Source organism: Pituophis catenifer, unplaced genomic scaffold (assembly GCF_029215685.1).
Source record: "Pituophis catenifer annectens isolate HBS135680 unplaced genomic scaffold, rPitCat1.0.hap2 SCAF_15, whole genome shotgun sequence".
NCBI classification, from domain to species: Eukaryota; Metazoa; Chordata; class Lepidosauria; order Squamata; family Colubridae; genus Pituophis; species Pituophis catenifer.
The window spans coordinates 4201297-4228573 of NW_027256895.1; the positions used below are offsets into that span (position 1 = coordinate 4201297).

General features: G+C 45.5%; 1 protein-coding gene across 1 annotated transcript; it reads left to right on the plus strand.

The window, feature by feature from the left end:
• Nucleotides 1-2925: 2925 nt before the first annotated feature.
• On the plus strand, nucleotides 2926-24384 carry LOC139324277 (dehydrogenase/reductase SDR family member 4-like). Its single transcript, XM_070953997.1, has 8 exons — nucleotides 2926-3097; nucleotides 5772-5949; nucleotides 13058-13159; nucleotides 14465-14535; nucleotides 16604-16655; nucleotides 19439-19573; nucleotides 20250-20305; nucleotides 23853-24384. Exons 1-8 carry the CDS (start codon nucleotides 2976-2978, stop codon nucleotides 23965-23967), a joined length of 831 nt encoding a protein of 276 aa, XP_070810098.1. The 5' UTR covers nucleotides 2926-2975; the 3' UTR covers nucleotides 23968-24384.
• Nucleotides 24385-27277: the final 2893 nt, after the last annotated feature.

A 27277-nucleotide genomic window follows, 5' to 3' on the forward strand; every position in this document is an offset into this window, starting at 1 on the left:
GTCGTGCGACCTTCGGACAAGCAATGTTCAATGGGAGGGAGCCAGACTCGCTTAACAACCGTGTGACTTGTAATTTTAATGACTGCAGTGATTCACTTAACAACGGCGGCAAGGAAAGTCGTAAAACGGGGCAAAGCTCACTTAACAAAGTTCTTGCTTAGCGCTAAAGATTTAACAGATTAGCCGAGTTGGAAGGGACCTTGCAGGTCATTTAGTCCAACCCCCTGCCGGAGCAGGAGACCCTACATCTGCCCCTACCTAGGATCGAACTCACAACCTCCTGATTGTGAGGCAAAAGCTCCACTTCTAGGCCACCGGGTCTGTAACGTAAGATAAACTTGGGGATCCATTGTGGTCGTAAGTGTGAGGATTAACTGTAATAATGTCCAAGGAGGCTGAAACATCCATCGGCCAGAGAGGTTTTAATCTGGATTGGTGTGCAGAGATGGAAGGGGTGGATTGGATGACCTCGATGGATCCCTTTTGGGATTCTACAGTTCCATGGCAGTTTTGGAAACACTGAGCTTGTCGATCAGAAAGGTCGGCAGTTCGGCGGTTCGAATCTCTAGTACAGGACTCCTGTGTGAGCAGGGGGCTGGACTAGATGACCTCCAAGGTCCCTTTGTTACTGTTTACTGTTTTACTTTATCTCACTCTTTTTCACCCCCTCCTGGAGTGTTTATAGAGGGGAACTAAAACCAGTTTTCCAACCCGTTTATAACCACATCGATTTAAAAATAAAAATTTACCTCATAAACCGAAACCGAACGTGCCAATTTTGGAGGAAGATTATAAAATAAGGTGGTTTTTTTTTTTTTAAAACGGTTTCATTGAAGGGCCCTAGGATTGAAGAGACTTTTAATCTAAAACTTGGATTTGCAAGTCCATTGTGGATTTAAAAAAAAAAAAATTAAAAAAAAACTCTGCACATGCTCAGGGAACGGTGGCTTTTCTGGAAACCTCAAAAGCCAGAAATGTGGCAGGAAGGGACGAATAACAGTAGAATCGGTAAGAGGGAGAGAGTCCGGATTGCTACAGCTTGTTTTTTTTTCCTCCTCCGTTTGTGTGGTGTGTATGTGTGTGTGTGCGTTTTGTGTTTTTTTGTGCGTTGTCGTTTCGGTCTGCCTCATTTTGGGCTTGACTTCCTGTTGTTGGGGCTCGGTTGCCTCTTTTCTTGCCCAACCACTTCCTTTCCATCTGTAAGTGAATTCTGGGCTTCTGAAGAGAGACCCTTTTTTAAAAGTCCTCGGCTTACGACCACAACTGAGCCCAAAATGTCTGTCGCTAAGGAAGACACGGCCTCATTTTACCAGGTTTCTGGCCACTGTTGTTAAGTGAGTTGCTGCAGTTAAACTACTAACATGGTTCCTTCTTCCTGTCTTTTCCTTCCTTCCATTTTTTTCTTTCTTCCTGCTTTCCACCTCTCCTTTCTTCCTCCCTCCTTCCATTTTTTTCTTTTGTTCATTTCTTATTTTTTTTCTTCCTTCCTTTTGACCGTTTTCCTTTCTTCTTCCTTTTTTTTTCCTTCTTCCTTTCAATCTTCCTCTTTTCTTGCTTCCTTCTTTCTACCCTTTTCCTTCCTTCCTTCCATTTTTATCACCTTCTTTCTTTCTACATCACTTTTATTTCTTTCCTCCCTCCCATTTCCTGTTCTTCTCTTCCATTTTTCTTTTATTTCTTCCTTCCTTCTACCTCACTTTCCTTCCTCCCTCTTCCTTTCTTCTATTTTCCTTTTTTGTTCTTCCTTTCTACCTCTTTTTCCTTCCTTCCTTCCTCCCTCTCCCTTGCTTCCATTTTTCCTTTCTTTCTTCCTTCTATTTTTCCTTGCTTTTCTTCCTTTTTACATCTCCTTCCTTCCTTCTATTTTTCATTTCTTCCTTTCTACCTCTCCTTCTTTTTCCTTCCTTCCTTCCTCCCTCTTCCTTGCTTCCATTTTTCCTTTCTTCCTTCCTTCCATTTTTCCTTGCTTTTCTTCCTTTCTATGTCTCCTTCCTTCCTTCTATTTTTCATTTCTTCCTTTCTACCTCTCCTTCCTTCCTTCCTCCCTCTTCCTTCCTTCTATTTTTCCTTCCTTCCTTCCTTCCTTCCTTTCCTTCCTTCAATTCTTTCTCTTTCCTTTCTTCTTTTTACCTTTCTTTTCTTTTATCACCTTCTTTCTTTCTACACCACTTTTCTTTATTTCCTCCCTCCCTCCCATTTCCTTTGTTCTTTTTTCTTCCATTTTTCTTTTATTTCTTCCTTCCTTCTACTTCACTTTCCTTCCTCCCTCTCTTCTTCCTTTCTTCTATTTTCCTTTTTTGTTCTTCCTTTCTACCTTTCCTTCTTTTTCCTTCCTTCCATTTTTTTCTTTCATTCTTCCTTCCTCCCTCCCTTCCATTTTTCTTTCCTTCCTTCCTTCCTCTTTCTTTCTTTCTCTTTTTTTCTCTCTCTCTCCTTTCCTTCCTTCCTTCCTTCTTTCCTCCCTCTTTCTTTCCTTCTATTTTTCCTTCCTTCCTTCCATTTTTCCTTCTCTCCCTCCCTCCCTTCGCCATTCAATCCTCATTCCTTCTCTTCCCTCCACCAAGAAGGCTGCCCAGCCTCATATAGAGACGAATATATTCCCCCTCCCCTCTCAAGCTTCCTGGGGCAGCGCAGGAAAACCCGAGCAAGAACTCCCTCAGGGAGGCGACAGGCCACCTCCTCCCTCCTCCGAGACTCCGCCCCCTCCTCCTCCTCTCCCCCCGCCCCCCAACACCACTCCGCCAGCAGCCTCCCTCCCAGGGCGGTGTCGAGATCGCGCGCTCGAGGAACTCTCGCGGTGCTTGACCGCCTGCCTCCCTCCCTCCCTCTGCAAGGCGCAGCCCTGGCCTCGCCCGCCCGAGGGCGCTCGCTACCCCCCTCCTCCTCGCTCTGCCCCCGCCCCCGCCCCTCCCACTTTCACTCCCCAGATTCGGGTTTGCATTGCAGGCGGAGCTGCGCGGGATCCAAAGGTCCCCATGCAAAGAGCGCTGCTCTCCGCCGGCCGCCTTGCTTGGAGCCGCTTTGCGAGGATGAGCAGCACCTCAGCCGGCCGCTCCCTGGCCGAGAAGGTGGCCCTGGTGACGGCCTCCACCGAAGGGTAAGCAAGGGAGGGGGAAAGAAACTGCCAAACTTTGGGAGACTGCAACTCCCAGAATGCACCGGGCTCGGGTCGCCTGCGACCACCCGACCCCCCCTTCTAAGGGCATGCTGGGAATTGTGGTTCTCTCTCCCCCTCAAACACACATAGGATCTGCAGGAGGCCAGGAGGGGAACTTTTTGGGCGCCCAAATGGAAGAGAAGAGAATGGCCGGATTTTGGAAAGAGGAAGGAAGGGAGGAAAGCACTTTGCACTCGCTCAGAGGCACTCTTGCCAGCCTTACCAGCCCCTCCCGCTTGAAATTAAACCTTGGGGTGCACTTTTGAAGGAGAGATGAGGAGCCACTTCTTGGGGTTCTGCTGAAGATGTGACTTTTTGTGTTCTTCCTTCCTTCCTTCCTTCCTTCCTTCCTTCCTTCCTTCCTTCCCTCCCTCCCTCCCTCCCTCCCTCCCTCCCTCCTTTCTTACTCCTTCCATCCTCTTCCTTCCTTCTTCCTTCCTTCCTCTCTTCTTCTTCTCCTTCCTTCCCTCCCTCCATTCTTCCTTTCCTTCTTTGCTCCTTCCTTCCTCCTTTCTTTCTTCCTCTCCTCTTATTTGCTCCTTCTCCTTCCTTCCCTCCCTCCATTCATCCTTTCCTTCTTTGTTCCTTCTTTCCCTCCTTTCTTTCTTCCTTCTTCTCTTCTCTGCTCCTTCTCCTTCCCTCCCTCCCTCCATACTTCCTTTCCTTCTTTGCTCCTTCCTTCCTTCCTCTCCTCGTATTTGCTCCTTCTCCTTCCCTCCCTCCCTCCCTCCCTCCCTCCATTCATCCTTTCCTTCTTTGCTCCTTCCTTCCTTCCCTCCTTTCTTTCTTCCTTCTTCTCTTCTCTGCTCCTTTTCCTTTCTTCCCTCCTTCCCTCTCTCCTTCCCTCACTCCTTCCTCCCTTCTCTCTCCCCTCCTTTCTTTGTTTCCCCTCCTTTTCCTTCTTTTCTTCCCTCCCTCCTTTCTCCCATTCTTCCTTTCCTTCTTTGCTCCTTTCTTCCTTCTTACTTCCTCTATTCTGTTTGCCCTTCCTTCCCTCCCTCCCTCCCTTCTCTTTTTCTTTCTTTCTCTCTTTCTTTTCCTTCCTTCCTTCCTGTTTGTATCCCACCTTTATTATTTTACAAGTAACTTAAGGCAGCGAGTTTCTTTCCAGTTTCTTTCCTGGATCAAGGCTGCAGTTACCGGCCAACTTAACGAATTCCCGTTGCTGTAAGCTTTTGCAACAACCTGTTTTGTGACCTGATTCAACGGAATTAGTTTCAGCTCAGATCCCCTCCTTTCTGCCTTTCTCCCACTTCGGGCTACGATTTTGAAATGATTTCAAAATCACGATTTCAAAATCACGATTTCACTCGGCTGTAGCTTTCGACACTAGTCAGGTGTGTTAAATTGTGGATCCGGCTGATCTGGGTTGGAAACAGCTGATGTAATTTCAAACCTTGAACTGAAGGTCTATACCATATACAGGCAGTCCTCACTTAACAACTGTCATAACTTCCATGGTTGTTAAGTGAGGACTCCCTGTATACTGTACAGGTAGTCCTTGACATACAACAGTCGAGGACTACCTGTACAGTTTTTCACATTTAAGACAGATCCACTTAACGGCCATCTGACGAACTTAACAGCCGCAGTGATTCACTTAACAACCGTGTGGCAAAGAAGGTCGTAAAACGAGGCGAAGCTCGCTTAACAAGCGTCTCACTTAGCGATGTAGGGCTCCATGGTGGTCGTAAGTCGAGGACGGCCTATATCGTTTACCCTTGGTGTAGACAAGCAAGGTTCCCTTAGTAACCGTGTAACTGACTTAACAACTCGAGCGATTCACTTAACGACGGTGACAAGAAAGGTTGCAAAAGGAGGCAAAACTCACTTCGCAACTGTCTTGCTCAGCGACGGAAAGTTTGGGCTCCGTTATGGTCGTACGCCGAGGACTATCCGTACCTGTTTTATCTGCAGAATGGCACCAAGAATTGCACGGAAAAGCCGGATACATCCTATTACAGGTTGTCCTTGACTTATGACCACAGTCGAGCCCAAAATTCCTGTCGTTTGTGAGGCAAATTTCACCTTATTTTACGACTTTTCTTGCCACCGTTGTTAACTGAATCCCTGCCGTTGTTAAGTTAGTAACAAGGTCGTTAAGTGAAGCTGGCTATCCAATTGTCGGAAGGTCGCAAAAGGGGATCACGTGACCCCCCCAACCCCGGGGATACTGCGACCGTCATAAATATGAATCAGTTGCCAACCGTCTGAATTTTAATCTTGTGGCCATGGAGATACTGCAACGGTCGTAAAGTGTGAAAAATGGCCGTAGGTCACTTTTTTCAGTGCTGTGGTAACTTCGAATGGTCACTAAGTGAATCGCTGCAGTTCTTAAATTTTGAGACAGTCGTTAAGTGAATCCGAGCTTCCCCCTTGACTTGGGCCTCGTGAGAAGTTCACCAAAGGGGGAGCACGGGACACTGCGAACCCTCGTAAATATGAGTCAGTCACCAAGCGTCCGAAATTTGGATGGCGTGACCACGAGTGCGACGGTCGCAAGTGTGGAAAACGCTCCGAAGTCGCTTTCTTCAGCGTCCTGGTAACTTTGAACGGTCACTAAATGAACGGTTGTAAGTCCAGGTCATCCTGTATTACGTTTCTGTCTCGGCAGAATTGGCTTAGCCATCGCACGCCGGCTGGCACAAGACGGGGCACACGTGCTGGTGAGTAGCCGGAAGCAGGCCAACGTGGACCGGGCGGTGGCCGAATTGCAGGCCGAGAATCTCAGCGTGTCAGGATTGGTGTGCCACGTGGGGAAGGCAGAAGACAGACGGCGCCTAATGGATGTGGTAAGCGCCCCCTCCTCCATGGTGTATCTTGCCCCATTGTTTCACTACCGGCAGTCCTTGACTTACGACCGCAATCGAGCCCAGCATTTCTGTCACTAAGTGAGACAGTTCAGCGAATTTCGCCCCGTTCTGCCACTTTTCTACCCACCGTCGTTAAGCGAATCACCGCCGTTCTTAAGTTAGCCACGCGGTTGTTAAGCAAATCCGGCTTCCCCATTGACCTGGCTCGTCAGAAGATCGCAAAAAGGAGATCGTGTGACCTCCGGACACTGCGACTGTCATAAGTACAGTACGAACCACTTGCCAAGCGTCGGAATTTTGATCCCGACAACGGTGGTTAAGCGTGAAAAACGGTCATAAGTCATTTTTTTCAGTGCCGTTGTAACTTCGAACCGTCACTAAATCATCATCGTCTTTCAACGACCCCATCATCCCTTGCGGGGTGGAATCTGGGCAACTGAATGGAGCTAGCAGAGTGTTTTTTAAATGGCCAGATGCCTTTCCTGTTGCCAGTGCGGAGTTTTGTTCAGCAGATATATTCTCAGTCTGCCCAGAGAGAGAAATAGCTGCCTCTATTTAGGATTGAATTCACAGCCTCCTGATGCAAAGAGAACATCTCCACTGAACTACATGAAATCTTCGGTCTTTGTTGGAGGGAAGGTGGAGTACCACAGGACATGAAGGATGCAAATATCTGTATTTACAAGAATGAAGGTGACGGGTGACTGTAACAACTCGTGACATCTCTCTTCTTAGTGTCTTCTTCTACAACCTGCTTGCCCGTGTCGTACTGAAGAGGCTCCAGGTGCTATCTAGAATCACAGTGCGGATTTCGAGCTGACAGGTCCACTACTGACATGGTATTTTCCCTTAGATAGTTGCAGGAGAAATGCAGGGAACAAAGACAGCCACTTTTCGTAGCCTTCATAGATCTCACGAAGGCTTTTGACTTGGTTATTTATTTATTTATTTATTTATTTATTTATTTATTTATTTATTTATATAAATTTATATACCGCCCTTCTCCCGAAGGACTCAGGGCGGTGGACAGCCGGAATTAAGATACATATAATATAAAAGTTAAACACAACTAAAATAAATTAAATCGATCGGCCTCCCAATTTAAAACCCCACATCTATACAATTTAAAAAAAAAACTAACCCATAAGACTTTTTAGGCTAGGCCGGCTTGGTGGAATAAAAACGTCTTCAGGGCCTTACGGAAAGTACGGAGGTCCGGGATCAGTCGTATTCCGGGAGGGAGCTCATTCCAGAGGGCGAGTGCCCCCACAGAGGAGGCTCTCCCCCTGGGGGCCGCCGGCCGACATTGCTTGACCGACGGCACCCTGAGGAGGCCCTCTCTGTGAGAGTGTATTGGCCTCACGGTGGCAGAAGGCGGTCTCGTAAATACCCGGGCCCTAAGCCATGGAGCGCTTTAAAGGTGAGAACTAATACCTTGAAGTGCACCCGGAAGACCACTGGGAGCCAGTGCGGCTCGCGCAGGAGAGGTGTTACATGGGAGCGCCAAGTTGCTCCCATAATCGCCCACGCGGCCGCGTTCTGGACCAATTGGAGCCTCCGGGTGTTCCTCAATGGGAGCCCCATGTAGAGAGCGTTACAGTAGTCCAGGCGAGAAGTGACTAGGGCATGCGTGTTAGCAGGGACGGCCTTTATAAAATTCTCCTCAAGATTGGATGTCCACCTCAGCTCCTCAACATCATCAGGTCCTTTCATGAGGAAATGAAGGGCACTGTTGTTTTTGATGGCTTAACTTCAGATTCCTTTGATATTCAAAGTAGAGTCTTTGTCTTTGTCTTTTGTCTTTTATTAGATTTATCTACCGCCCTACTCCCGAAGGACTCAGGGCGGTGAACAGGCACAAAATAAAATACATAAATACAAAAGTTGAAAAATATAATTAAAACCAGATTAAATAATTTAGCCCAAGACAATTAAAAAATCCCAATAATTTAAAACAAATTAAAATTTCAATGTAAAAGAATTTTAAAACAGGGGAGAAAATTAGGCCAGGCCGGCTTGCTGGAATAGAAGAATCTTAAGAGCACGGCGGAAAGTGCGTAGATCCGGGATCCTCCGTATCTATGGGGGGAGCTCGTTCCAGATAGTGGGTGCCCCCACAGAGAAGCCCCACCCCCTGGGGGCCGCCAGTCGACATGGTTTAGCTGACGGCACCCGGAGGAGCCCCTCTCTATGAGAGCGTACCGGCTGGTGGGAGGCTGCTTGTGGTAGTAGGCGGTCCCGTAAATAACCAGGTCCTAAGCCATGGAGCACTCTAAAGGTGGTAACCAGAACCTTGAAGCGTACCCGGAAGACCACCGGGAGCCAGTGCAGCTCGCGCAGGAGAGGTGTCACATGGGAGTGCCATGTTGATCCCATAACCACCCGCGCGGCCACACTCTGCACCAGTTGGAGCCTCCGGGTGCTCCTCAAGGGGAGCCCCATGTAGAGAGCGGCCAACTTTATTTGGGATCTTTTTTGCTGTCATGCTGAAACATGCTTTTGGAACTGCGACAGTGGGTATTTACCTCAGGACCAGATCAGACGGAAAACTCTTTAATCTCTCTAGATTGAGAGCAAAGTCTAAAGTCCAGCTGAAATGCTTACGGGATTTCCGCTTGGCTGATGATGCTGCCGTCACTGCTCACTCACTCTGCTGAAGACTTTCAACAACTTATGGACAGTTTTAGCAAGGCCTGCCAAGACTTTGGACTAACAATCAGCCTGAAAAAAAAACACAAATAATAGGTCAGGACGTGGAATCACCTCCTTGTATTACAATCTTTGCACAAGAACTGGAGGTCGTCCATGGCTTTGTGTACCTCGGCTCAACTATCTCTGACACTCTCTCTTTAGATACTGAGTTGAATAAACGTATTGGTATTTATTTATTTATTTATTTTATTTATCAAATTTCTATACCGCCCTACTCCCGAAGGACTCAGGGTGGTGAACAGCCAAAATAAAATACAGATAATACAAACATTAAAAACCCATTAAAATTATTACATTTTTTGACCAAACCAAATTTAAAACACCCAATTTATAACAAATTAAACGATTTAAAATTTAAAAGGGAGAGTTAGGCCAGGCCAGCCTGCTGAAATAAAAATGTTTTGAGAGCACGACGAAACGTGCGCAGATCCGGGATCCTCCGTATCTCCGGGGGGAGCTCGTTCCAGATGGTAGGTGCCCCCACAGAGAAGGCTCTCCCCCTGTGGACCGCCAGTCGACACTGTTTGGCCGACGGCACCCTGAGAAGCCCCTCTCTATGGGAGCGTACTGGTCGGTGAGAGGCTATTGGTAGCAGAAGGCGGTCTCGTAAGTACCCCGGTCCGATGCCATGGAGTGCTCTAAAAGTGGTAACCAAAACCTTGAAACCTTGAAGCGCGCCCGGAAGACCGCCGGGAGCCAGTGCAGCTCGCACAGGAGGGGGGTCACATGGGAGCGCCACGCCGCTCCCATAACCACCCGCGCGACCGCATTCTGGACCAGCTGGAGCCTCCGGGTGCTCCTCAAGGGGGCACCACACATGGTAAAGTGGCCACCACATTTTCCAGACTTACAAAGAGAGTCTGGCTTAATAAGAAGCTGACAGAACATACAAAGATCCAGGTCTACAGAGCCTGCATCCTGAGTGCACTCTTGTACTGCAGTGAGTCTTGGACCCTCTACGCACGTCAGGAGAGAAAATTGAACACCTGTCATATGCGCTGTCTCCGACGAATTCTTGGCGTTCACCTGGCAGGACAAAGTCCCAAATAGCGCAGTCTTGGAACGTGCCGGAATTTCTAGCATGTCTACACTATTAAAACAGCGACATCTACGCTGGCTGGGGCATGTCGTGAGAACAGCTGATGGTCGGATTCCGAAAGTTCTCCTGTATGGAGAATTAGTGCAGAGAAAACACCTCAGAGGGAGACCACAGCTGCGATATAAGGATATCTGCAAGAGGGGGACGGACATTAACAACTGGGAACCCTTGACCTCTGATCGTTCAGCTTGGAGGCGAAAGACGCAGCATGGCCTTCTCCAATTCGAAGAGACGCTTGTTCGGCAGGCCGAGGCAAAGAGGGAGTCCCGGAACCAGTGAAATCTGGAGGCTGGGCAGGGGACCGAATGTACCACCTTCAGTGTGGAAGGGATTGCCACTCTCGAATTGGCCTTTTTAGTCACAGTAGATGCTGTTTTAGGACCTCTTTCCAGAGCACGATACCATAGTCCCGTGATGGCGAACCTATGGCACGCATGCCACAGGTGGCACACAGAGCCATATCGGTGGGCACGCGAGCTCAGCTGCATGCCAGCCAGCTGATTTTCGGGCCTTCTGGGCCCACCGGAAGTAGAGAAACAGGCTGTTTCCTGCCTCTGGAGGGCCTGGGAGTAGGTGGGGAAGGCCTGTTTTTTGCTCTCCCCAGGCTCCAGAGGCTTTCTAGGAGCCTGGGGAGGGCAAAAACAGCCTCCCCTCCCCCAGAGGGCTTCCGGTAAGCTGTTTTGGCCCTACCCAGGCTCCTAGAAAAATGGGCCTACCGTGCCATCGTGTGCCAAAAGCCGGGGGGGGGGGTTCGTATGTGCGCGGGTGGGGCGCATAAATAATGGGTGTGGGCACGTGCACGCGACCCCCGCCTTTGGCACGCTATGGCAAAAAGGTTAGCCATCACTGCCATAGTCTCTTGAGACTGAAGGATGCCAAGGGGCCTAGGATCGAACTCACAGCCTCCTGATTGTGAGGCGAGAGGGCTCCGCCTCTAGGCCACCGCACCACTCCTTCGAATGGTCACTAAATGAATGGTTATAAATCGAGGACTCCCTGGAAGAGATGAACTAAGTTTCCGGGTGTTCGTTTTCAAACTTTTCGGAATTGATTCTCACGATGGGGGAGTGAAAATGGACTCGGCCCCCTGAGAGCTCTGGAATTTCTTCCAAAATTCGGGATTTTCCAAGGGAATCCTGTTGCAGCTTTACCGAAGCACCTTTCGTTTGTGCTGTGTGTGTGTGTTTGTCTGTTTTTGTGGTGGAAAAACCAGAGGCTGGGTTGATATTTTCCCTCAGGCGAGTTTCTTGCAATCAAAATTCTCTGCCATTGTGGTTTCTACGGTGCAAGGCTCAACTTGCCACAGAGAGAGAGAACTGGGAATCCTTTTTCCCAGTTTGCGTTCCCAACTGGGCCAGGATGGGGTAAAAAAAACATTTTTCCAAAAGGGAAAAAAAAAAATCTATATTTTCTCCGATTTTCAGGACTTTTTCACTCCTCCTCGGCAGTTTGAAGATCCTAAAATTTAAATTTTGCTTCTTTTTCAGAAAGGGCTGGCTGGTTTCACCATTCGCATATCTTACAGGTAGTCCTCGACTTGCGACCACAATGGAGGCCCAAATTTCTGTCGCTGAGCGAGACATTTTGTGAAGTGAATTGTACCCCGTTTTACGACTTCTCTTGCCACCGTTCTTAACTGAACCCCTGCAAGCTTTTTAAGTTAGTTTACAAGGTTGTTAAACGAATCTGGCTACCCGCATTGTCGGAAGGTCACAAAAAGTGACCCAGGGACCGGAGGGGGGGGGGAAATGCTACTGGTTCGGGGCGGTTCTCCCAAACCAGTAGTGAAGATGCTACTGGTTCGCCCAAACCAGTAGTAAAAAAAATGCTTTAAAAAGTTTAAAAAAGAAGTTCTGAGGATCGCGCGGCAAAGCTGATCGTCTGAATTTTTTTTTTTTACTTCTTTAAAGCATTTTTTTTTACTACCCGTTTGGGCAATAGGTAGTAAAAATATGCTTTAAAAAAGGTAAAATAAAGTTTCTAAAAATCAGCTGTGACAGCAGCTGCGGGATCCTCTGAACTTTTTTTTTTTACTTTTTAAAGCATTTTTTTACTACCTATTTGGGGGGGAGGTGTCCATTTTTGCTCCCAGGAGGCTTCCCTGAGGCCTGCTAGGCCAAAAATGGGGGATGGGGGGTGGAAAGAAAGAGAAAGAAAGAAAGAAAGAAGAAAAAAAGGAAGGAAGGAAGGAAGGAAGGAAGGAAGGAAGGAAGGAAGGAAGGAAGGAAAAGAGAGAAAAAGGAAAGAGAAAGAAAGAGGGAGGGAGGGGAGAAAAAAAAAGAAAGGGAGGGAAGGAAGGAAAAGAAAGAAAGGAAAGAGAAAGAAAGGGAGGGAGGGGAGAAAGAAAGAGAAAAAAAAGAAAGGGAGGGAAGGAGGGAAGGAAGGAAGGAAGAGAAAAAGAAAGGAAAGAAAGAAAGAGAAAGAAAGAAAGAAAGAAAGAAAAGAAAGAGGGAGGGATGGAAGGAAGGAAGGAAGAGAAAGAAAGAAAGGAAAGAGAGAGAGAAAGGGAGGGGAGAAAGAAAGAAAGAAAAAGAAAGGGAGGGAAGGAAGGAAAAAGGAGAGGAAGGACCACAAACCCGGCACTAGATGCAGCTTCAGAGGATTCCTTGAAAGAGCACAGCAATCCAGGGTTGGAAGGGACCTCGAGGTCATCTAGTCCAACCCCGTGCTCCAGCAGGACATTGTTAAAGTGAGTTTCTGTCTTTTGAAACAACCCCCCCGTCACATAACTACATAGACACGCCCACCCAGTCCAATGACCCCCCACCAAGCCACGCCCACAGAACCGTAGGAAAAAAATTTAGATTTCACCACTGCCCGGGACACTACGACCGTCATAACTATGAATCAGTTGCCAAGCGTCTGAATTTTAAATCACGTGGCCATGGGGATGCTGCAAACGGTCAGAAGTGTGAAAAACGGTGCCAGGTCACTTTTTTCCATGCCGGGGTCACTTCGAACGGTCACTAAGCGAATTGTCGTCGTAAGTGGAGGACCGCCGGTCGCTATTTTGTGTCACGGGAAGCGAATGGGATCGAGTTGCATTTTATATTGCCTTTGTTTTATTTAAACAGTTGCAAAAGGAGATTGAATTTGTTTTTCAACCCTGGCAACTTGAGGTGAGGACTTCAACTCCCAGAATTCCCCAGTCAGCAAAGCAAAGCTGCCTAGGGAATTCTGGGAGTTGAAGTCCAGCCCTCTTAAAAAGTCCTCAAAATTGAAAAAAATCGGGTTAACTTCTTAAACGACGGTGTTTAATTCTCTTTTTTTCCGCAGGCCGTCGAGCGCTACGGGGGAATTGATATTTTGGTCAGCAACGCAGCCGTGAACCCGTTTTTCGGAAGTATGTTGGACGCCTCGGAGGAAGTCTGGGACAAGGTGAGACATTTTGCAGATGGGGACAGAGGAGAAAATGATGGGCTTTGTAGTCCCGAAAGGTGCACCCTTGCAGGGAGCTTAGCGTGGCCAACATGTCGGAGGAACGTCGGTCAAACCCGCTGGTAAGGCCAAACATCTGCAAAAACGGATTGGGAAAACGGGGCTAAAATATTGCTTTCCCGCTTTATGGCTGATCCTCACTTAACGATGGTTTGCTTAGCGGCCGTTTGAAATTAGGACAGATCCCCCTCCAAAACTAGTTACAGTGGTTCGCTTAGCGACCGTTTGAAATTAGGACAGATCCCCTAGTTCAGTGGTGGCTAACTTTTTTCCCGTCGCGGGCCAAAAGTGGGGAGAGCACAGGAGGATTGCGTGCGAGAGTGCCCACACCCATAATTCAATGTCCCCATGCAGGCGCGCACGACCCCTCCACACTCCCACTTTTGGCACACAACGGCAAAAATGTTACCAGTGGGCCTGGTAGGCCCGTTTTTTGCCCTCCCCAGGCGCTAGAGGCTTTCTTGGAGCCTGGGGAGGGCAAAAACAGCCTTCCCCACTCCCCCCCGGAGGCCGGAAATGGCCCCTTTGCTGACTTCCGGTGGGACTGGAAGGGCCGTTTTTCACCCTCCCCAGGCGCAAGAGGCTTCCTCAGAGCCTGGGGAGGGCAAAAACGGCCTCCCCCCCCCAGGCCCTCTGGAGGCCGGAAATGACATGTTTCCTGACTTCCGGTGGGCCCGAAAGGCCCAAAAATCAGCCGGCTGGCACACGTGTGCACACTGGAGCTGAACTGATATAGCTCCACGTGTCACCTGTGACACGCGTGCCATAGGTTCGCCATCACATCCCTAGTTACTATCTGGTTCCAGGACTCTAACATCAGCACAAAAATACACACAAACACACACACACACACACATAGAGAGAGAGAGAGCACAAACGCACACAATATATACAAACACGCCAGATTTACGTTTCACGTTTGAGGTCGGTGACGGCGTGACTCGAGCCCAGGACAGTGAGTTATTGTGAGTTTCCAGTCTTTTTCCGGCCGGTTTTTCTCCAAAATGGACACGCTGTTGCTCGTTTTACGACGGCCGTGTCCGCTTTTATGATGAAGGGGAGCAGGGCGTATGGTTTTCGACCGCGGGGATGACTTTGCAACGGCCACGGGGAAAAAAATGGTGATTAAAATCGGGTCGGCAGAATCGCTTGGGTGTCTCGTCTTACGGCCGTAAGGACAGCCGACCGAGATTCCTGGACGCGTTAACGGTCATAAGTCCAGGTCATACCTGTTATTTGTTTCAGATATTGGATATCAACATAAAGGCAACAGCGTTGCTAGCCAATCTGGTGGTCCCTCATATGCAGAAAAGGGGGTGAGTATGTCATGGCAACGTTAATATTTTGGGGTCCTTTTTCCTCTTTCATTGACGTGTAGGCAGTCCTCGACTTACGTTCCAAGCTACAAGGGCACTGTGAAAAAAGGTGACTTCTTTTTTCACCCTTAACGACCGTTGCAGCATCCCCATGGTTACGTGGTGATCAAAATCCGGACGCTTGGCAACTTTGAGTCACATTTATGACGCCTGCAGTGTCCCGGGGGCTCACGTGCTCCCCTTTTGCCAAGCCAAGCCAAAGTCGATTCGTTTAACGACTGCATTACCCATGTAACCACAGCGGCGAGTCGCTTAATCGGGGCAAGAAAGGTCGTAAAATGGGGCCTAACTCACTTAACGACGGTCATGCTGAGCGGTGGAAATTGTGGTCGTAAGTCGAGGTCTACCTGTACCGTCTTTCAGTTTAAAGCAGGAGGTAAATTCCCTCAGTCCAATGTATAATTTATATATTCTAGTTAACGTTTGGGCTGGAAAATTGTTAGATTATTATTTCTTTCTCGTTCTTTTCTTTTTTTTCCTTCTTGCCTATTTTCTGATCAGCTTTGACTACCGGTATTTCTTCTTCTTTTTCTATTCTTTCTCCTGACAAGCATTTCAAGTTTCTAGTCCTCGTTGTGAATTTCTCCAGCCCTTTGAAAGCTGCTCTATAAAAAGATGACTCTTGATTCCGATAAATCTCTGGCTTTGTGAAGGAGAGGGGGTTCTTTTTCAAGGGAGGTAGAATTTGCACTCGGAGCCTGCTGCATTCATGAGAAACGCAACAAATTTTCGGTCTTCGTGGCCGGAATATTATATTCTATAATATGTAATATTTTGAGATACCCATGATCTCAAAAAAAATGGAAGTTATTTTCTTGCTTCAGAATGTTATTTCATTTCACATTTAGATTCTTAAAAGCTTCTTTCAGTAGATTAGGGAGATCCTAATTATTATTTTATTTTTTTATTTTTTACAAACATATCGAAGTGTGAACAGTGTGGTACCTATGTCATACATTTTAGTACAAATAAAATAGTATGAATCATCTCTGTTTCATTTAACAAGCTGATACAATCCTTGTAATAATACCCATATTTTTATTCAGTTATAACCTTTCATTATTTAATCATTCAATATTTCGATGTGTCATTTCCATGCCAATCACCTTGTTCTAAGTATCCTACCTTTTAATACAAATAGAACATTATTAATCATATTTATTACTTTTAACACGCTTATGATAATTCTAATAATAGTACAAACACTTGTGCTAAATTGAAATCTTCCATTATTTGTTTGTTGAATCCTAATTATTCTTCACAGCAATCCTCTGAGGTATTGTTGTAATCCGCTGGCGGTCTGCGGAGCTGGCAGCAGAGTCGGGCAGTGAGGAGATTGGGGAGGAACGTGGGCCAGTCCTGGAGTCTGGGGAAGGCTCGGACGAGGGCTCTACGTCAGAGGCAGAGAGGGGGCCAGGGCCATCGGGTAGTTATGTGCTGCCTCCGGAGCCTCCAGAATCCGACATAAGCGAGGCAGAAGAACAGTGTGAGCCCGTTCCCAGTGTGCGCATGCGCAGAGCTGCCATAAGGCAAGAACAATTAAGGAAAAAAAGGGCGACTCAGGAGTAAGGCTTGGAGATGATTGGCCCCTCTCATAAGACATAAAAAAGGAAGCAATTAGTTCATATAGTCCATTCAAGCTCTGAGAAGTCCGTTTGCCTCTGTGACAATTAGGTTTCTGGCAGCATTTCAAGGGACATAAAGGTGGGTGTTTATCAACATTACCCCGAAAGACTGTGTCAACTCGAGCAGACATCTGTCGGAATCTTCACAGACTGTTGGTGTATCGTTACGGGCTGTGAATGACCGTAATTCACAGCCGCCTCAATAAAAGAGGTTTTTTGGGGACTAAGACTGGGATTTATGCTTTCTCAGGAAGCCTTGGTCAGAAAAGATAGGTTGGGGGAGAAATAGTGATTGTTTCCAGGGGAATTAGAGGAATACGAGAGAGGAAGAAAAAAAAGGGGGGGGAGAAATCTGCCTCTCTCAATCCCCTGCTTTGTTCCAGAAGTGGCTCCATCGTCATCGTGGCGTCCGTTGCTGGATATATGCCGTTTCCAGTGAGTGAAGCAGATAATTTTCTCTCTCTTTTGCGTCTTTCGGGCCGTCTCTCAAAATGGAATAAATGAATTAGATGTCTTTCTCCTTGAACCTGAATAAGGAGCCAGCCGCGTTAACGCAGCGGCGAAAAAAGGCGAATGCAGTTGTTGGCTGCGTCTAGGACACGGGTGTCAAACTTCATTTCGTTGAGGTCCGCATCAGGGTTGTGTTTGACCTCGGGGGGAGGGGGCTGGGGGGCCATGGCCGGGGTGGGTGCAGCCATCTCCACATCATTCGATGAGGCTGTTTTCAGTCACGATGGCCTCCGGCAGTTCCTTTGCTAGTGAAACTGGAAGTAGGGACGCCGCACTCCATTTCTGCTGGCAGAGGGCTGCAGGAGGCCGCCGTGGCCAAAAAACGAGCTCCATTTTTGCACCACGGGCCGGTCCACTGTTTCCAGGCGGCCCCACGGGCCAGATCTAAGCGGATTTGGGCCCACGGGCCTTGAGTTTGACACCCCTGATCTAGGAAGTTGGTTTTCCAAATTAGGAGAAATCAATTATTCCCCTTTATTCTGTCCTGGGTCTCCCAGTTCAAGTGGGAGGATTCAGATTTATTTATTTATTTAGCGTCTGGCTGGTCACACACAATATTAAAACACTTCATTTTTACAGGTTAAAAGGATTAAAACAATTAGAAAAAGAGCAGTAAGAAAACCTAAGAGGAAAACAGAAATAACATTTCAGAGTTTAGTGTCGAGTTTGGAGATCCAGTCAGTAGCTGTCGTTGTTATGCGGAGGAAGTCCCTAGAATCTCCTGGATACCTTCTGTTAGAGCATTCCCTCACTATATGTTGGATAGTCTGTCGAGGGCCCCCGCCATCGCATTGTGCTGAAGGTGTCTTTCCCCATTTATACAAGGAGTCGGCACACACCCCATGAGTCGTTCTAATTCTGTTATATGTCACCCATATATGTCGGGGTAGGTTAAATCCTGGAGGTATGCTATTAGGATTAATATGCTCAAAGATATCTTGGGAGGAATATCTACTCCACACTTCCATCCACTTTTGTGTGGTGTTCTGATGATCGGCCAGCAGCTTAAGCACTGTCAAGAGTGGTGGATTTCTTGATTTTAATCGGCATCTTAAGAGATCAGGAATGTAGCCATGAACGGGTAGAGAGGAATTCAACAGGATCTTACTATACTCCCGAATGAGAGCTTCTTGTCGTCGTAAGTGCAGGGGAAGTATGTGACTAAGAACTGGTAACCAGTAACTAGGTGTAGATTTTATGCACCCAGGATAAATAGATGAGAGAGAGATGGATGGATGGATGGCATAGCTGGCATAGAGAGAGAGATAGTAGATGGATAGATAAATAGGTGATAGAGATTATTATTATTATTATTATTATTATTATTATTATTATTATTATTATTATTATTATTATTTATTGAATTTGTATACCGCCCTACTCCTGAAGGACTCAGGGCGGTGAACAGCCAGATAAAATACATATAATACAAATGTTAAAAAAGCATTAAAATACAATTAAATAATTGGCCCGGAAAATGAAATTTAAAACACCCCAAATTCATAAAACAAATTTAAAATTGAAGAATTTTAAAATTTTAAAAAGTTTAAAAGATAGATTAGATAGATAGATAGATAGATAGATAAGATAGATAGATAGATAGATAGATAGATAGATAGATAGATAGATAGATAGATAGATAGATAGATGATGGATGATAGATGATAGGTAGGTAGGTAGGTAGATGATGGATAGATGGAGTAGATGGCATAGAGAAATGGATGGATGGATGGATAGACAGATGGCATAGAGAGAGATAGTGGATGGATGGATGGATGGATAGATAGATAGGTAGATAGATGACAGATAAATAGATGATGGATGGATGATAGATTAGATGGATAGATAGACAGATGGCATAGATAGATGCATAGATGGCATAGAGATAGTAGATGGATAGATAAATAGATGATGGATGGATGATAAATGATGGATGTATAATAGATAGATGATGGATGGATGATAGATGGATAGATAGATAGATAGATAGATAGATAGATAGATAGATGATAGATGGCATAGATAGATGGCATAGAGATAGTAGATGGATAGATAAATAGATGAGAGAGATGGATGGATGGATGGCATAGCTGGCATAGAGAGAGAGATAGTAGATCGATAGATAAATAGGTGATAGAGAGATTAGATAGATAGATAGATAGATAGATAGATAGATAGATAATAGATAGATGGCATAGAGAGAGAGATGTATAGATAAATAGATGATAGAGATAGATAAATATAGACGCAGAAAGATACAGATGGATATAAATAAGATAGATTGGTAGACATAATTACATAGAGAGATACATGTATAGATGGATATAAATAGAGATAGAGATGGATGGATATAAATAGATAAGATAGTAACAATAGATACAGAATTAGAGATAGACAGACACAGATAAACATAGAGGGATAGATGGATGATAGACACAGATATAGTGGATGGGTGGATAGATGGATGGAGAGAGAGACAGACAGACAAACAGATAGATAAGATAGAGAGAAATAGCATTAGCTTCTTGCCCCCCGACAATCTGGGTCCTCATTTTACCCACCTCGGAAGGATGGAAGGCTGAGTCAACCTTGAGCCTGGTGAGATTCGAACTGCCAAATTGCAGGTAGCCGGCAGTCAGCGGAAGTAGCCCGGAAGTAGGCTCTTCAAGGTACCCCTAATTCTGCTTCCTTCGCCCCTTCTCTCCTAGAGCCTCGGGCCTTACAACGTCAGCAAGACGGCCCTCCTGGGCTTGACCCGCAACCTGGCCAACGAACTGGCCCCTCACAACATCCGTGTCAACTGTCTGGCGCCCGGCCTCATCCGCACGAAATTCAGCTCGCCCGTGAGTATCTTTAAGGCAGGAAAGAGATTATTAGAGCAAGTGATTTTTTTTTTCATCTTTAAGATGGGTGGACTTCAACTCCCAGAATTCCTCAAGACTCTGGGCTGGGGAATTCTGGGAGTTGAAGTCCACCCATCTGAAAAATTGGCAAGGTTTTCTGGGAGTTGAAGTCCACCCATCTTAAAAAGTGGCAAGGCTTTCTGGGAGTTGAAGTCCACCCATCTTAAAAATTGGCAAGGCTTTCTGGGAGTCGAAGTCCACCCATCTTAAAAATTGGCAAGGCTTTCTGGGAGTCGAAGTCCATCCATCTTAAAAAGTGGCAAGGCTTTCTGGGAGTCAAAGTCCACCCATCTTAAAAATTGGCAAGGCTTTCTGGGAGTCGAAGTCCACCCATCTTGAAAAAGTGGCAAGGCTTTCTGGGAGTCGAAGTCTTGCCCATCTTAAAAATTGGCAAGGCTTTCTGGGAGTTGAAGTCCACCCATCTTAAAAAGTGGCAAGGCTTTCTGGGAGTCGAAGTCCAACCATCTTAAAAAGTGGCAAAGCTTTCTGGGAGTCGAAGTCCACCCATCTTGAAAAAGTTGAGGACAGCCTGTAATTGCAAACAGTGGGGCTCTCCATACCCCAAAAATCAAAAGGAGGACATCAAATCATTTTTACCGCTGTTGTATCTCTCTAGTTTTGGCAGGATGAAAACACAGAACGCCGAATACTGGAAACCTTGCGGATAAAGAGGTAATTTGGGATAAATCAAAGTTTTGCATTAAAATCAGGACTCGGTGGTCTGATTCTAACTTCAGCTGTTCCTTTTACAATTAAATTATATTTTTAATTTTCTTCTTTATTGTTATATTTTTAAGTAAATTAGAATGGCATTTGACTTAACTTTATGATTATATTTATATTATTAATGCCATTAGAATTTTCCTAACGGTACTGATATTTATAATTGATTTACGATTTAATTTTAGCTGATACTTATAATTATGTTGATATTTCTAAGTTTCATTTAACTTAAATTCATAATGATATTAATGCTTTATAACGGCATAATTTCATTAAACTTCACGTTGATAATTATATTCGTATTGATAACTGCATTATAATTTAACATTTATCATCATCTTCATATTTACGGTGACATAATTTAATTTAAATAATTTCTAATTATTTTGATCCTTATAATTAATATATGTTAATTTAATATCACACTATATATATATATCATCCATAGTTCTCAATTTATGACCACAATTGAGCCCAAAATTTATGTTTCTAAGGGAGACATTTGTTAAGTAGGTTTTGCCCCAAGTTACGGCTTTTCTTGCCAGGGTTGTTAAGTGAATCTGGCTTCCCCATTGACTGCTTCCCAGAAAGTCGTAAAAGGGGATCATGTGACCCCTGGGACACTGCAACCGTCATAAGTATGAATCAGTTGCCAAGCATCTGAATTTCAATCGCCTGCCCATGGGGATGCAGCAACAATTGTAAGTGTGTAAAAAGGTCATAAGCGAGTTTTCAGTGATGCAACTTTGAACATCATTGTTCGCTGCTAATGAACTGTTGTAAGTCAAGGACTATATATCTATACGTATATATAAATTTAGGTAGGTAGGTAGGTAGGTAGGATAAATAGATAGATAGATAGATAGATAGATAGATAGATAGATAGATAGATAGATAGAGATATAAGTTAGCAAGATATAGATAGATAGATAGATAGATAGATAGATAGATAGATAGATAGATAGATATAAGATAGATAGATATAAGATAGATAGATACATATAAGATAGATAGATATAGATAGATATTAGATAGATATAGATAGATAGATATAAGATAGATAGATATAAGATAGATAGATATAAGATAGATAGATACATATAAGATAGATAGATATAAGATAGATATAGATAGATATTAGATAGATATAGATAGATAGATATAAGATAGATAGATAGATATAAGATAGATGTAAGATAGATAGATATATAAGATAGATAGATAGATAGATAGATAGATAGATAGATAGATAGATAATCCATCATCCATATCCATCCATCATCTATCTTTCTATCTCCAACCATCATCTATCTATCCAACATCCATCCATCATCTTTTTATCCATCATCCATCCACCCATCATCTTTATCCATCATTCATCCATCCATCCATATCCATCCATCATCTGTCTGTCTGTCTATCTATCTATTATCCATTCATCATCCATCATCCATCTATCCATCATCTATCTCTCTTTCTCTCTTATCTCCAACCATCATCTATCTATCTATCATCCATCCATCATCTTTTTATCCATCGTCCATCCATCCATCATCTATCTTTCTATCTCCAACCATCATCTATCTAGATAGATAGAAAAAGAGATAGATGATGGATGGATATGGATGGATGGATGATGGATAATAGATGATGGAAGGATGATGGATAGATGAATGGATGGATGAGGGATAGATAGATGATGGTTGGAGATAGAGAAAAAGAGTTAGATGATGGATGGATATGGATGGATGGATGGATAGATAGACAGACAGACAGACAGATAGATGATGGATGGATGGATGGACGATGGATAAAAAGATGATGGATGGATGATAGATAGATAGATGATGGTTGGAGATAAGAGAGAAAGAGAGATAGATGATGGATAGATGGATGATGGATGATGAATGGATGATAGATAGACAGACAGACAAATGATGGATGGATATGGATGGATGGATGGATGATGGATAAAGATGATGGATGGATGATAGAGAGATAGATGATGGATGGATCTGGATGGATGGATGAGGGATAAATAGATGATGGATGGATGATGGCTGGATAGACAGACAGATAGATGATGGATGGATGGATGGATGATGGATAAAAAGATGATGGATGGATGATAGATGGTGGATGGATCTGGATGGATGGATGATGGATAAATGGATGATAGATAGATAGATGATGGAGATAAAAAGATAGATGATGGATGGATATGGATGGATGGATGATGGATAAATAGATGATGGATGGATGGATGACGGATGGATGATAGATGGTGGATGGATATGGATGGATGGATGATGGATAGGGATAGAACGAGAGATAGATGATGGATGGATGGATGATGGATAAATAGATGGATGGATAGATAGATAGAAAGAATTGCTCTTCTGTTTGCAGAAAAAGATTGTGCCCTTTCCTGCAGCCATTTGGCCTGGTCTTCCCTGTCCCACCCCATGACCTGATCCACAACTGCACATCCCTTGCTTAAAAACACTCCCAAAATCGGCCTTCAGACAGGATTTCCTGACCAAATCACCTATACGGGACCAGTCCAGAATGATAACCATGGAATCTGGGCCCCATACCCACACCCCTTCCTAACCTGGCATCATGCTCCACCTTCTGGATCAATGCAGTAAATCTCTGGTTGGTTTGTCATCAAAGCCATTGCTTATTTTAATTATGGGTTTATTGATTTCCAATTATGACGCTGCCGGACTCCAGAGTAATTCTGGCGGCACCAAACGGTTAGCTTGACAAGCCGTCGTTAAGTCCGAGTCTCAAACGTTTGCTTAGGACTTTTGTCAAAATGCAGTAAGAGGAGAAAGGCCGGAAAAAAACCAGGCAGAAGATGGAGAAGCTGAAGGAGATATTTCTTGGAGAAAGCTGAAGGAGATATTTCTCTTCATTTTCCCACCCCAGCCCGCTGAAGCTTACAAGAAAGAGATAACACACAGGTCCAAAGATGTAGTCTTCAAACCACATCTCACTAACCTGTGGATTTCAAGAGATTGAAGGAAATATGCTCCTCTAACATGCAAGGAACATGAAGATGATGGATGGCCTTCAAGAAATCTGCCCTCCAGGAGATTGAAGGAACCCCTGAAGGACAGGTTTCTTGAAGACCATCCACCTTGGACTCCATGTGACCTGCAAGTTAGAGCAGATCCCTCCAAATGGTTTCTTGAAGACCATCCACCTCTTAGACTCCATGTGATCTGCAAGTTGGAGCAGATACCTCCAAATATTGCAAGGGGGTCAGCTGCAGAAGGCCTCATGTCTTCTTGTAGACATCTGGTTGATCAATAGATGCAACCTTCTGAGCTTTTGAGCGATCCACCAAGATAGTTCTTGGTTTGATGTTCTCCAGGCCTACATCCCTAAGCTTCCGCAAACTATGTTTCTGGATGAAGACAACAGATCCAATCTTCAGGTGCCCTAAAGGTCCTCTGACCACTAACCAGGTCCCCCTCCTCTCCCCCAGGATCGGAGTCCCATCAGACTGTTCGGGCATCGTCTCTTTCCTTTGCTCCGCCGATGCCGACTACATCACCGGAGAGACGGTGGTGGTGGCTGGTGGCGCCCCAGCCCGTCTTTGACCAGGAGATCGTGGTGCCTTCCGTGGTTCAGCTATGATGACGGATGAGATAACCGCACAACGGGGACCTCAGAAAAATAAGATGTGGGGGTGATTGGGGGGGGTCGTGTCCCAGCTGGGATGGTGGTTGGGTCAGCTTCAAAGAGAGAGAGAGAGGTCAACTTTCTTGAGAAGAAGTGAAAAAAATGGACCTCCTCCTAACCAGGTTTATGTGTATGTGTGTGTGTGTGTGTGTGTGTGTGTGTGTCCTGTGGGATTTTAGGTGAGGTTGAAGGGAGTCCTTTGCACACGTGCGTGCAAGGAGACACCTCCCCCTGCGCAAGCTCGCTCCGAGCCCATGTTGAGTGAAAGATGGCTAGTTTGATCCTGGTTTGTTTTAAACTTTGTACCTCTTGGAGGTTGGGGAGGGGATATTGAGGGCGATATGGGGGGGGGGAGGGAAGGGGCTTCCCTAATGCTTCTTGGGAAATTAGGGGAGGGTCTTCTGTGGTGGTTGGGGGGGGAGAAACTCATCTTGGATGGGCTCCAAGATGAGGGAGAACAGCCCGAATCTTGGGGGTACACAAATCGCTGGTACTCACCCCTGCCCTGCTTCGGTGCCTTCTGTGTAATAATGAAAATAAACACATCTTTGGAATCACACCCTTTTGTTGTGTCTTTTTTTCGGGGAGGAGGGGGGGAATGCGTGGGAAGGGGACCCCCAAAGCCCCCTCCCCTCTTTTAAAGGGGTTCTACCAGACAGAAAAACCCAACCCACGGCCACCTCTCCCCCTCTCCTGTTTCCGGATCTGATGCCAACACCCCCCTTTTTGCATTTGAGGAGTGGGGGGCTGGTTGGCATACCCCAGGGAGACCCCCTCCCCATTTTCCCACCCCCCCAAGGGACTTTCCCCCTGGCAGCCCCCTCCCCTCAAGAATAATTCCTATCCTCTCTTTTTATTTCCACCCTGATTTTTTTTTCTTTCTCTCTCTCTCTCTCTCTCTCTCCATCTTCCTTTCGGATTCGATCTGCCTTTTGGTGGGGGGGGCCCCGGCGGCAGGAGAACGACCCCCCCCCTCAATTCCTCCCGGTCCCCCCCCCCTCCTCCTTCCCAGCCAGTTGCCTTCCTTCCTAAAACCCCTTCCCATTTATTGAGTCTGGGGTGGGATGGAAGGAGGAAAAAACGGTCCAGCTGGGTGCTTTTTATTATTATTATTATTATTATTATTTTGACAAAAAAATAAAATGAAATAAATCTGCCGTGGGGGTAAGGGGGGGTGGGCACGGATCAGGGCTTCTCCCCACCCCCCACCCCCCACCCCAAATAGATCCTCTCTGCTTAGCGCCTTTGGTGGGCTTGACAAGGATGGTGAGAGCTAAAAAGGACTCTCCATCCTTCTCTCTCTCCATCCTTCTCTCTCTCTCTCCATCCTTCTCTCTCTCTCTCTTTCCAGCCATCCCTCTCTTTCCCAACTCCCCCTTCCCCTTTCCCTCCCCCTTCCCCCCCCCAGCTGTGTCCCGTGCTTTTTCCTCCGCCCGGTCCCTCCATCATCAGCTATTCGTCTGCCTCTTCGCCTCATCCCTTCTTTTATTTTTTTTTCTTTATTTTTTTTCCTCTTTCCCCCCACCCATTCCACGTTTTTGGAGCTCTTTTTTCTTTTTCCCCCTCCATCCATCCAGGACTCCCCACCTCCCCTCCCTCTCCTGCTTTTTTTTTCCATGGGGGCTGTCTTTTGCCCCCCACCAGCGGTATTGGTATTCCCAGCGGAGATCCCCCTCCATCGATCTACTGGCTCTCGCATTGGGTGTGTCTCTGAAAGCGCATCTGTGCGTTTTCCAGAAGATCTGGCGAGTGGTTTTTTCTCCCTCCCTCCCTCTCCCTCTCTCTCTCTCTCTCTTTTTTTTTTTCCCTTCTTCCCTTCTTCACCTTTCAGACTGTTTCGTAGGAATCCACTCCTGGTAAGTGTGTGTGTTTGGGGGGAATTATTCTGGGATATTCTCCGGGGCGACAGAAGAGCTGTTGCTTTAGGCTTTTCCTGCATGCGGCGGTCGTTAAATGAAACCCAACCTATCTATCTATCTATCTATCTATCTATCTATCTATCTATCTATCTATCTCTCTCATCTATCTAATCTATCTATTCCGCCCATCAAATGCACCGTGCAGATCTGGGTTGATTTGCAAGATTTTGCCAAGCGTGTTTTTCTTTTGAGTGATGATTGTGGCTTGTTTCACGCTTCAAGAGATGGGCAATCTGGGGTTTATAGTGAGCTCCTGGTAAAGGTTGTCCCCTTTTGCTGGGGAATGTGGGGCACGTTTGATGTGTAGGGCGGGCTCTGCAGCTGACACCAATTTCTGCTTTGGGCGTGTAAAAAATAAAAAGTGAGCCTGGCACAACAGCGGGAGAAGGGTGGCACACAGAGACTGGTTCCCCTATCTCCACCCTGCCTGGTGGTTATTATTATTATTATTATTATTATTATTATTATTATTATTATTATTATTATTGTATATAATATATTGCACATGCAATATATATATATATATATATATATATATATATATATATATATATATATATATATATATATATATATATATATTGCATGTGTGCAATATATATATATATATAGCATGTGTGCAATATATATATATATAGCATGTGTGCAATATATATATATATATATTGCATGTGGACAGGTCTGGATTTTGTGTGCAATTGTGTTTGTGTGTGTTTGTGTAGCCTTCTGCTGACTGAGCATGAATTCCTGCTCTCTCTTTCTTTCTCTCTCTCTTTTTTTTTTTTTTTTTGCAGCTTGTATGTGGGTTGGGGGAGCCCTGATTTTTTTGTGTGTGTTGTGTGTGTGTGTGTGTTTTTTTTAAACACCCGTTTCGAGCGCCTGGATACATGTGTGTGTCTTCAGGCGCATGTGTGATCTTCCTCGGGTGATGTCAACCTGCCTTGTGCGGTGGACACGGCTTCGACGGCGGTGCTTGTTTACAAAAGTGCCTCTTGTGTGTGTGTGTGTGTGTGTGTGTGTGTGTGTGTGTGTACAGGAGTGTGTGTCTGGGGGGGGTTGTTGCACATCTGTCTCCCTTAGGAGGCACCGCTTGTGAGTTGTTTTCGGTCTTGGCTCCGTGGACAAACAGAGGTGAATCTTATTTGCTTCCTCTGATTCTTTGCTTCTTAATTTCTCTCTCTCTCTCTCTGTCTCTTTCTCTCTCTCTCTCTCTCTCTCTCCCCCTCCCTCGCTCTCTCCATTTTTTTGCAACATGCATGGATTATAATATTAGTTCTATTAGTAGCCATCATGATATTTTAGTATTTCT